This window comes from Notolabrus celidotus, chromosome 14, assembly GCF_009762535.1.
Source record: "Notolabrus celidotus isolate fNotCel1 chromosome 14, fNotCel1.pri, whole genome shotgun sequence".
Taxonomy (NCBI): Eukaryota; Metazoa; Chordata; class Actinopteri; order Labriformes; family Labridae; genus Notolabrus; species Notolabrus celidotus.
Window position 1 is genome coordinate 7,801,549 of NC_048285.1, and position 12,274 is coordinate 7,813,822.

Consider the following 12,274-nt stretch of genomic DNA (forward strand, 5'->3'; position numbering starts at 1 on the left):
GCATAGCACATGTTATCAAATTATTTATTAAACATCCATGCATTAATTTACAGCTATACTGACTGCATGACAAGTCAGAGTTTACAAAAGTCTGTAGGCCAAATCTTATTGGAGAACATGATTGTCTTTAACTAATTGTACAGCAATACACCAGACAGTTGTTTTGGTCTCAGTCAAAATGGTGGACCTATTAACTGACTGCCCCTTTAAGCCATGTTGCCAACCCTGATTAAAAAGCTCCTGTTCCTATATTCTAAAACTTGCAGTTGTTAATGGAGTTTTAGTCCTTTCTGTGAGGCAGGCTCTGCTCTCCCTCCCCCTTCTTAATTTCCCCTCTTTCTCTTTGTCAAACTTCACACGGAATATGGAATACGTGACCTTTCAGAGGTGGCTTGGACTCTTCTGCTGAGTTTTCACACTCACAGTTCCACACACACACATACACACACACTTACATGAGAGCCAAGGGAGTCAGTCATTACTGGCTGGACTGATACAGCCAGTGCTGATGTTATCTGCCTAATGAATATCCCTCACACAGGCAGTTTAATCCACTAACTTCAGTGTTTCCACCAGCAGGTAGGTCAGGAAGCAGGAGAAAGGTCACAGGGGAGGCTTGTTCCCTTTGAAGTTTCCCCAATCTCTAAAAGGGGTAGACTTGTACTCTTTTAACATATCTGCCATTGAGTTAAAATGTGTTTAAACCATAGACTGCATAAAAAAATGTGACTGTAGCAACCCTAATGCCACCTTGTAGTTTGTGAACCCTCCTTTAAAAGCCTTGAATTCAGTGTTTTTTCTTTTTTTTGGAACCAGAGGTGATCATATTTGGATCGGAGTTTGGATTTATATAAATCCAGTGGAAAAACTGCGGTTCCTTGATTGTCCACCTGAGGCCGGCTCCAAAAACTCAGGCATCTCCACTTACAACATGTTAAAATGCCTATTTTTTACAGCAATAATTCAACATGTTTACAGCCTTAAAAGTATTGTATTTGTAACTCATCTATTAGCCTTAGTTTTAATGTTAATCACAATTCTAAGTGATTTTAACAGAGTGCATTAACTACCTGAACTCTTGAACATGCAGTCAACTTTAACACAAAATGGCTTCAGGTATAGAAAAAATCAAGTTTAGGCATTATTGAGTGTTCATGCGACGGAGGAGATATAACGCGTAATATTAAAATGTGTGAATGTAGACAGAAAAAAGTCCTCATGGTTTAAAGTTCTCAAGGATAGCTCCTTTTCAAAGAGTCCCTTTTGTGTTGGTCTACAAACCCCTTATGTCTAATTTTATATGAACTGTGTAGTTTAAGATTATTTAAAAACTGTCTAACTCGAGTAGAAATGTTCTGATGCAAGAAGTATCTCACTCAGAGGCACATATGACAATCTCTCTGTAAAGACGTGCTATTTCATTCAAGAAAAATACTGTCATAATTGAAGGACCCTACTTGTATCATGATGGACACTTCTTGCAGTGTGTACTCTGCCTATAAGCCTTACTCCTTCCAGGTTTCATCGGGCTCATTTAAAACACATTAGTCTGTTAGAGCTCTGTCAGGGCCGGGTGATGAGAGAAACGCCTGTCTGTTTAATGCTGTGCGGGGGCCATTTGGTCGCCCCACTCTCTCATCCAAGCCCACAGGAAACCCTCTCCAGCCTGATAAGGAACAGAACACACTGCCTGAGGAACCAAACCCCTGCTGACAATTTCCCAGCTAGCTCCTGCTTTAATGCTTGCAGTATTTATAATGCAGGGGTAACGTTATTGCCCAATTTGCCTTCCTGGACCTTTCTCACTTCGATGTCTGGAGCCTTTAAATTGCTTTTCAGCATGGAGCAAACCAACCTCAGGCCTCATCATGTACATTCAAATTGTTGAACAGAACTTTGTGCACCATTTTAGGTTTAAATGCCTTTAAAGAATCAGCAGTTGGAGGTCCTGTCTTATCAATTTTGTACAAGGCCAACAGTGTAACCTGGATGCTGGCTGACTAGGGGAACAAAAAATATCTTGTTTTACATAAAAACTGAAGCTTGCAATGATGAGTTTTTCTAAAAGAGCTATTTTCAAGTGCTTGTTCTGCATGATCTTAATGTGTAGTGTGCGAATTGTGAGGTTTGCATTCAATAGTCTCTCTGACTTCAGACTCAGACTGGCTGCAAACTCTGTAGACAGACGGTCTGCTTTGTGCCAAGGCATGGACTTTAATAAAGCAAGACACAGCTCCTCATACTGTACAGGTAGATCTCACTCTATTTATAGACCAGGCTATTTAAACTAGACAGCCTGCACATTAGCTTCCTCTGAGATTTAGACCCACACATACTCACTGGCTTGCTTTAAATAAGGTCGAAGCTACCTCGATAGACAGCTTTCTGCAGTCTTTGGGAGTGGGAGATGTAATCGTCTGGTTCCTGACATGATGATGACTGGCTGCCAGACAAAAACTCAGCACCAAGCATGTGCCTGCCTGGGACATTGCATGCATGTGCTCATGTGTCTGTGCAGTGTATACGTGTATCAAAGCTAACTTAATTCTTGTGAGCTCCATCCATCATTTTGTTGAGGAGCCCAATTGTTGCCAATATCCCTCTCCACTCTTCCAGTCCATGCAATTTCCATTTAATAGGTCCACCAAGTACGGTAAAGATTGATATAGTCCATAACCATATAGCATACAGCAGACTGTCAATTTCAGCCCTCTGTCTGAGCCAAAGTAGTGCAGCTAAAGTGGCTATAATTCATCAAGTGTCACATATCTGGCCTACTGATCTGGAATCAGTGAGATCTCTCAGGATACCATGAAGCAGAGCCTCTCAAAGACAGCAGTTCATATCTCCTTCTGTCTGTATATGTTTGTATTTGTGGGATTTCATTATATATATTTTTTTATACAGTATCTTAAATAGTACAAGCGACAACTTTGAGTTAGAGATTTTTCTTGCAGCAGCACTGCGTAGGCAGAGGTAGGGTCACTGGGTACACAGCTTGCACTCACTAGGCAGGAATTTACTGATGAGGGTGAATTTATACCGTGGCTGCTGCATTGTATTTTTGTATGTATTCGTCTCTCGCTCACAAACCATTCATTTATGTATTGATTTTTTTCCATTGTGCTGCCCTGCATTCTTCTTTGAAGTAAACTTTGCTTCTTATGTTTGTATGTTGCAGGGGTGCTGCAAGTCAGCGGGATGCGCATCTATACATCTGGTGAATTGGAGGCAGTCAATGGGACAGATGTTCGTCTGAAATGCACATTTCAGAGTTCTTCTCCAATCAACCTCAATTCAGTTGTCATCTCCTGGACCTTCAGACCTCTCAAGCCAGGTCGAGAAGAGTCGGTGAGTTTATGTGTGTGTGTGCGTTTGAAAGAAAGTAAGATCAAACCTCCAACTTCCCTCATTGTGTCAGGGAGCAGCCACCCCCTCAGTCAACTAAGAGAGGAGTCGGTGAGTCATCAGGCTCCCTATAGAGTGCCCGAGACAGCCTGTGTGTCTGTGTCTGTGTGTGTGTGTGCATAGTGAGAATAGAGAAGAAAAGAAGCAGCAGGTCTGGTTTTTCTGTCTCCTCTTTTTTTCTCTGTGTCTGAGTTTTCTCCCCTAAGTTATCACAATTTGGCATTCTACCTGTGACAATCTTACAAACAAGACCCATGATAGCTCAAGCTAAATCTTCCCATCTATTTTCAATTTTAGGTGTTCCACTACCAGCAGCGACCATACCCCCCTCCTGATGGCATCTTTAGGAAGCGCGTCACATGGGCTGGCGACATCATGGGCCGCGATGCCTCCATCATTCTTCAGCAGGTCAAGTTTACCTACAATGGCACTTACATCTGCCAGGTGAAGAATCCACCGGATGTCCATGGAGCAGTCGGGGAGATTAAGCTCCGTGTGGTCACCACAGGTCAGCAGACAAAAGTTTCCACATATATGTGGAATATACCTGAATACACTGGTTTCATTGGGGTCGCTGAAAGGGAGGAAAATTTGAGGGAATCATGAAAATGACCAGATAAATTCCAAATAAATATAATGGTGCGTAGAGTCTGCAATATACTGGTGGCTCTGTGAGGCAGCACATGAACCTGATACTTACTTCTGCATTGATTTTGTGCAAAAACTATGCCATGGTATGGGCAAAAAAACAACAAAACATACTCTTACTCTGACTATTTCAGTGCTGACAATATGCACACACAATACACCATTATGTGGATGCCAACAGGCTGTAGCAACCGCCATATGCATACTGGGAGCTAAATGCTAGTGTAAGCATGCTAACTTGCTCACAGTCTCAATGCTGTATCAGGTGGTCAGAGGAATTCAGTGTTGATGATATTTGTCATCTTGTTAGCTTAAGTAACGTTTGAGGCAAATTTTATTGTCACTGTCAGTGTAAGTACTGAAATATCACTCAAGTAATGGACTGATGTAATTAAAGAACTGATGATGGTTCTAAAAGTAAACATTAGTGCCATTAAACATGAATCTTCTTAGCTTTTGATGACATTAAGACTTGTGATGTGCCAATCTATCAAGCCCTTTTTGAGATATTCCATTGGACGAGTGAAAATGGACCTGCTGCTAGTGTTACAGGAAAAAACAGATCATCTTTGGCAGGGATCATCCTCTTGGGGCCAGGCATGCTTGTATGCAACTGAATAGGAAACCATCCAATTGTTGTTTTGAGTTCATTAAAAACACAAATTGGCACCTCATGGAGGCAGCAGACGAAAGGTCGAGTTTGTAGGGTTCAACCCCTGAGCACCATGAATACCTGTTCTGAATAACACTGCAACATCTGTGAGTTTTCACTATCAGCAAAGATATCAGCCTCCAGATTAAAAGCTCAAGGCATAACCTCAGGCATTTTTTGGAATCTTCCTCCTCTGGGGATCATGAACGTCTCACTTGGCGTCATTAGAGCCACACCCCAAAATGTCTATAAACAACTGACCTTTATGCTTCGTCACCCAAGCCAACTCAATCTGCATTCCTGTGTTTCCTTCTCAACCACAGCCTCGTTCTCCGAACTTCTTCTTCTGGCACTGGCCGTTGGGGGCGGTATTGCTGCTGTGGTCATCCTCCTCATCATCATATTGTCCTGCAGGCGGTGCAAGAAGAGGAGTCAGAGACAGCGGGAAGGCAACGAAGAGGCTCCACGAAAAGAAAGAAAAGACCCCACTGCGTGGTAAGACCAAGAAAAAAGACAGAGGGAGAGGAAGATGGGGATAGAAAGAGGAAGAAGAAGAATCACAAGCTCCCTCTCTTGCTTTCCTTCTAACTCTGGGGATCCACCTGGTGGTGGTCCTTCTTCGGGCCTTGGGCTTTCTCCCTACTGGACACTTCACTTCCACCTTCCTCTCCAACTTCCAACCTGGATCCCAAATCTGGACCGGTTTATTGGCAGCTGTCATTAAGCAGAGATAAATTAAGAATGTGCCTTCATGTAGAAAGCTGTAGATATAGAGCTTTAGCCAGAATATATCACGAAGTGCCTTTTTTCTGGAGATAAACAACTGTTTTATCAGTTCATCTTTTCCTGTTCAGCTAAATGGGCTTCCAACCACATTTCCTGTTTAGAGTAAATGTTTTGATGATGAAGAGGTAGAACAATGGTGTACTTTCCTATTAATGCATTTCAAACCCCAACATGCCAGTGCACTACAAACCACATGTTGGTTGTATTATTATAGCAAACAATAGACACTGTGGAACAATGAATGAGCAGTTTCCTAGCTTCTATTGGAAATTTTGTTTGATAACCACATGACAGGAAATTATGAAACCCAATATGACGCTCTTATCGTCCATAATTTCATTGGTTGTGCATATCAGCTGTCTTATCCACTTTTAATGTGTTTCACTGAACGAGGGAGACTCTGGTGTACATTTCTTTTTGTTTCACTACTGAAGAGATATTGCTGTATTTTTTTTAAACCTTTGGTGTTACTAGTCTGATATTGAAAATAATGAAGGTGCTATCAAACAACCAAACCTGATAGAGAGCATTTGTTGGAAACAGACATTTCATTTGGATAAAAAAATGTACAAGCGTCCCTGCATTTGATTGGACTCAACAACAATTCTGGAAAATCTCCAAGAAACCAGCCGCCTCTTTGATGGTTGATTGTCTGTTTCGAACAATGAGCTGTGTTGTTCTTTAAAACTTTTTTGTCTGGGTATGTGGGACGTCTTTGTTTCTCTCTTGGGTTTTCAGATCTCTCTGCAGTAGGCGCTTACCTTCACAACTGTGTTGCAAAAAGTCACTGTATGCACCAAACTTTAAAAGCCAAGCCTCTCTAGGAAAAGCTTACAGTTCATCAGTCTTTATTGACCAGATGTATTCAGACATTACACTGAGTAATAGCCAGACAAAGGTAGCAAGCATTTTAACCCCAATCACATGAAGATATGTAAACAAAGATATGGATTCAACCTTGACTCTCAATTTTGGACCATTTAACCCTGTGTGACGCTAACCTTTTGTCCCTGCTGCTGTGTTTGTGTTGTCTGCTCGTCTTTGTCCTGTCCCCATTGTCTGTGACTTATGCACATGCATGTCCATAAATAATTCATGGATATGTCATGCATGAATTCATTTCCTGGTGTGTGTGCTATGTTGCTTTTACCTTCCCCTGGCACATCTCCCCTCTCCCTTCTCCCCTCTATGTGCGTGTTTGTTTGTGTGTGTGTCTTAGCCACCCGTCAAGGGCCGTACATCTTTACTTGTCAGAGACGTCCATAGAGATTGACAGTTCAGACGGCATGATCTCAGACCCCAGCACTCCAAGCTCCAGCTCCTCAGAGGAGGAGGGCCCGAGCTCAGACGAAGAAGACGATGATGACTCCGACTGAGGAGGTGGGAACAGACAGAGAGACAGAAACACTGATATAATGCCAGCCAGGAAGCTCGCTGGATTGATGCCCAGATGGCAGGCGTGGATTCCACGGTTATTCCAAGAGGAGACTAGATGAAGAGAGCCCTGCTGCTGTGTCGAAAAACAAGCACATTGTTCAAGCAAGGGAGGAAAACGGAAAGAAAGTTCTGCTTAGGATGGTCCGAACAAGAACAGAGATCAGAGCGACGCTTTTGATAACAGGTTTGAAATGGGATAAAAAGGATAAATACTTTACTTTAAAATGAGTAGAGAAATATTCCTATGATGAAAGGAATGCTGGATTAAATCTGCATGGCTTCAGAGATTAAATAATTGTAGCTGGCTTGGCTATTCTCCTCGAAGGAAAGAGTGTTGTTTTTAACATGGACCTTGTTGATGTGTGAAGACAACACAATCAGCTGCAACTGAAAAAAAGAAAGTGCTTTCTGCGGTGATGAGCCATACTAAGACTTTTTCTGTTGGGTTATCAGTCATATTGTTGTTATTATTGGGGATGGTAGAGGTCTTGCATTTCATTCAGCAAACCGTTATAATAGTTGCAAGTGTCAGAGCACTTGTTTCATCCTCTTAGTCAGATTGGCTAATGTCCCATCAGATTACTCAGATTAAAATGAATACATGTGATGTTGCTGTCTGATTCAGCTGAAGGCAAAATTCTCGATCAGTCAGCGGGCAGCCACATGCCCGCACCTGTCCTCGGTGCTGTGTGGGAACATGCAGTCAGATCTGAAAACCCTTTGAATGCAAAACGTCCTTGAGAGTCCTTTTTCCCTCTCCTCATGTCTTTGAATGCACCACGTCTACTAACAAATGATTGTATTACGTGACTTTTATCCTTTTTGTGACAGAATGTTGTACTTGTGATTTAATACTGAGCAATATCATTATTGATTTTCTTTTTTTTTTTAGATATGCCAGAAGTATTTTATGTTGTTCTTGAAATGTTACTGTATGTGTTTGTCATAGAGCTTTTATAAAGAAAAAGATTTTCTAATAAAAATGCCTTTAAATCTTTACCACTTGGTGTTACATACCTTTTACCACTCACAGCGGCTCTGAGCTGACACTTGTTGACCCAAGACACGAATAATTACACACTGCTTGGCATTATTTGATGGAGCTTATATATTATGTAAGAGATAAATCTTGTTATCTCTCATTTATTATGCATCATTATCTTTAATGCACTACCTCCAGTTATGTGCTTACTGTGTCTGTCTGCAGCTCTCCTCTCTTGTTTACCTGTTAGCATGACTGCAGTGGATTGTTGTTTGATTGTGGCAGGTCCAATATGCTAATGCCTGCCTTTGTGACCCCAGTATGACTTTGCTTGTTTGTTGGTTGATTGTTCATGACTACGAATATGTTACTGTATTCTACTGTGTGTGTGTGCATGTTTGTTTGTGGGCCTGATTGTGTGCATTGATCAAAGTTCCTTTGGGTTTAGCTCTAGTTACTGAATGACAGACCTGAAGAGTGTGTGTTTGAGCATGTGGTTTGGAAGGGAGCAGGGTTAACTAGCTATACCTATAAAAAGAATGGAGGGAAGGTGGGAGAGAAAAGCCCTTGTGATATCATCTTGTTTATATCTCCAAAGCTTTTGTTAATTACTCTCAAAGAGCTTTGAAATGCCCCCCTCATATTTGTACCTCCTCATAAATCTAATATGGGTGATGAGGTAACATGATCAGGGATTGTTTGAGGCCTTCTTTGAATTTGGTTTGTCAAGAGTCCTATAAGGTAAATTAGTATTTTGTTGATGCAATGTGACGTCAGACATTGATGCTAAATGGACTGTATCTGCTAAGTGCTTTTCTAGCCTTCTGATCACTCAAAGCACTTTTACATTACATGTTACATTCACATAGTCACACCACATTCAGGGGCATGTCCAGAGGGGTGACCAGGGGTGGCATAAGTCCCCTTGAATAGGATTAGCCACCCCAGGTGCTATGATTATGTCTTGTCAGAAGCGGGACTAATGTTCAAATCAACTACTTGAACTGTATTTCAACAGGCTGTTAGCTGCTTTCTGTGCATTTAAATTCAGTAGTTTTCTTTTGTTGTTAATGTAAGTAATACAAAGTAACTCTGAACGTCTATTTAATGTGCCATGTATGTGCAAGAGAAATCACACCATCAAAAATTGCATGAAAACTCCTGCACTTTTAACTTATCCCACTCGCATGCATTCACATACGGCTGGATATACGGCTACTGAGAGCAATTTGGAGTTGCAGAAGTGGGAATAAACTAGAAAGAACTGACTCCACCACTGAGCCACAGCTGCGCCAAATGAATGTAGCAACAATGTAATAACATGACAAAACATAGATGATTAGATAAAAAAAAAATGTAGTTATCATGCTGATAGTCAAATAATGTAATACTGGATACACATAAGTATACCCAAAACACATGCATATGTGTTTAAATATACACACATGTATACAAACAAATATATAACCTACAAACGCTTATGCACAGACACTCATGTGATGTAAGTGTGTATTCTATAAAAAAAATCCTAGAAATTAATTTGAACCCAGATTTCTGCTCTTACTTCCATCTATTGAAGAAAAGAACGCAGCAATACCATTTTCTCCAGGGACGGCTTCTTGAATAGATCAGAATTCAATGCAACACGCAGAAGACTTTCTATTTTGAGTGAAGGACATGACTGTTTTCCCGACTGTTACTATGCTATCATCATCACTGGCATCACTCTCTCCACCCAGACAAACAGAATCACATCTGCATGCAGCAAGTTTATGCCTGTTCTCTGGTGGGAGCCAGAAGGCAAATTTGGGAAAATATGCTGAGGGAAAAAAAGGATGTAAATCAAACGTTTATTGCTATGGAGTAACCAGCTAGCATACAAAGCAGTAATTACCTTTTCTGAAGCCTCCTGCAGACGAAGGTTAGTAAATAAACACACTGTCAACACAATAATAAACTGACTGATATATCATTGTTTTTTCTGCATGGTTCCAGACTGACTTTTGTGCATTAACATCTGTTGAATCCACTGGATGATATCAGGTAATGTGAACTGAACTTCTGGAAGATGTTTACTCAACCATTCTTTAAACATGACTCATTGCATGAGCCAGTCTCTTAAGCAATATGCTCATTGTTGGAAAACCAACACATAATTCCCATAAAGAACAGAGAAATGTGAGTCTTGTCTGATAAAAGAAGAGAGGTGAAAAGTAGTTTGCAGGCTTTACCAAGGAGAAAAACATGTCTGTCTCTCTTACTTGCTCTCCAACATGGTTTCTGCCTTGCTTAAATCTCTCTCCTTTCAGTCAGCATTCCACATTTCAGGACCTGGCACAGATCTGTAAAGACACACGAAATTCCTTCACACACACTCACTCAGGTTCACATACACACAAACATGGGCTTGGCGTGACAGGTTGCAGAAAGAGAAAACAAATCACCTTACTGGTATGTTGCTATACGAGTGACTGTTGCTCTGTGACTTATGGTGATGGCTATAGTTCTCCACTTGTCCCTACACACAGACGCACAAATGCAAATGCACTCCAGGCTACAGTTGTTCAATTCTGAAAGTGGAGAGTCAGCTCTATTTGACACAGTGCTTTGTGTAGACCAGGGCCTGTAATTCTTCCAGCTGTCATATTTATTTGTTACAGCTCTGGGAAAAGTTTGCATGTGGAACCTTTAGAATACATTGAGATGATTGCAGCTTATCAGATACCCAGAAGACCCAAAGACTCTCACGTGTTTGGCCGGTGGATAATGGTTACAACACTTTATATCACCTTTATTAGTCCCCTCAAGTGTTGACAACAGAAGAACGGGTCTCTTGTTGACCAGAGTCGCCAGTAAAAGGGAGAGACTTCATTGTTACTGCAGATTGGAGCTGAAACTGAGACCACACTACTGTAACTACACAGAGAGCCCCTGTATTAACACACACAATACATTACACAATATAATGATGTGCGTGTGTGTGTGAGAGGGTTCCCAGGTAGGGGGCACAAGACGTTATCTTCCAACAGAGATAGGGAGTCTCTGTTAAACTAAAATAGATTATATAATATTTAACACAATGCAACACCACAGAGCGCAAAAGTTGTGAATGCTCCCACGTAAGGCAAGTCCTGTAATTCAGCATCTATTCAAGAAAATGAAGCGGTATCCCTACTCCAGTGTGGGAACTGTTATATAATATTGTTAGTATGTACAATGAAAACTCTGTACTTGTGAAGGGATGCAGAGGAGCACCAGCAAGCACCTTACTCTCTACTTCTTTATCTCATAAATAATGGCATTCATAGAAATTTACGATAAATACACTTTTGCAAGGAGTCAAATAGATCGACAATCAGGGATGTAAAAAAAGCAGAAAACACTGTTGGATCATTAATGTGCCTTACTTTGAGAAATTGAAGGGTGTTAAGACAAAGTAAGTATGACAAGAACCAAGACAATAAGTAAGCAAACAGGTATGCAATTAAGTAGGCAGGTAGGTGAGCAACTAAAGTAATCAAGCTATTAAGGAAATAAACAAGTTGGTCTACAATCAAGTATGCAAATAAATTAATATACAAGCTAGTACACAAATATGCATAAAGTATATTAAAAAGTATCCAAGTAAGAGGGCAGCCTGTAAGTTTAAGTAGTAAAAGTAAGTCTGTATGTACTAAATATTTAAGTGGAAAAGTAAATATGCATGTAGTATATAGAAAAAAAACAAAGTATGCAAATAAGGAAGAAGTAACTATGTAAGCATGTTAGAAAGCATAGAAGTAAGAAAGATAAGCAAGAAAGTAAGTATGCAGGTTATATATGTATGTATTATCATTTATCCATTTCTACATATCTGTGTGATAGTGATTTGTAGTAAATGAGGTGTATCAACAATCATTTATAAACAACTACCACCCCGCTTTTCAAAATGCTTTCCTGAAGAGCCCTTAGCAAGCCCTCTCTTCTCATAGTGGAGTTAGTGTGTAATGTTAACTTTGAGAAATAAGCATTTTCATGTCATTTAATAGCTCTATAATAAATAAGTGAAGGAGTTACAGTTATCTTACTTTTATGAAAAACAAGGGATTTAATCACCCACAGCCATGCAGTAAAAACGTAAAATAAAACATCCTTTATATCCCACAGGTTATTCCATCAACCACACATTATGCATGAGTTGCACTGCAGTGTATTCAATAGAGAAAGGCCTGGAGTAATTGAAGATGTCTCTCTCAGTCGACATCCTCTGATGTGTCATGAAATAAAATTAGGTTATGCAACGGGACAGCATGTCTGTTGTCAAAGTGGAAGAAACGCTCCTGGCAGAGCAGATAGATGTCAGGATGAAACTGACAATCCAG

The 12,274-nt window shown here is 40.6% G+C and overlaps 1 protein-coding gene across 2 annotated transcripts in view; it reads left to right on the forward strand.

Annotated features, from left to right (window-relative positions):
- Positions 1-7,879, forward strand: part of LOC117825922 (myelin protein zero-like protein 2) — a 35,960-nt gene extending 28,081 nt beyond the window's left edge. For both annotated transcript variants that reach the window (XM_034701914.1, XM_034701913.1), the window contains exons 2-5: positions 3,182-3,351; positions 3,706-3,916; positions 5,032-5,203; positions 6,714-7,879. In XM_034701914.1, the coding sequence (XP_034557805.1) occupies positions 3,202-3,351; positions 3,706-3,916; positions 5,032-5,203; positions 6,714-6,870 (690 nt within the window). In that variant the 5' untranslated portion in view covers positions 3,182-3,201 and the 3' untranslated portion in view covers positions 6,871-7,879. The remainder of the gene's footprint in view (positions 1-3,181; positions 3,352-3,705; positions 3,917-5,031; positions 5,204-6,713) is intronic.
- Positions 7,880-12,274: the final 4,395 nt, after the last annotated feature.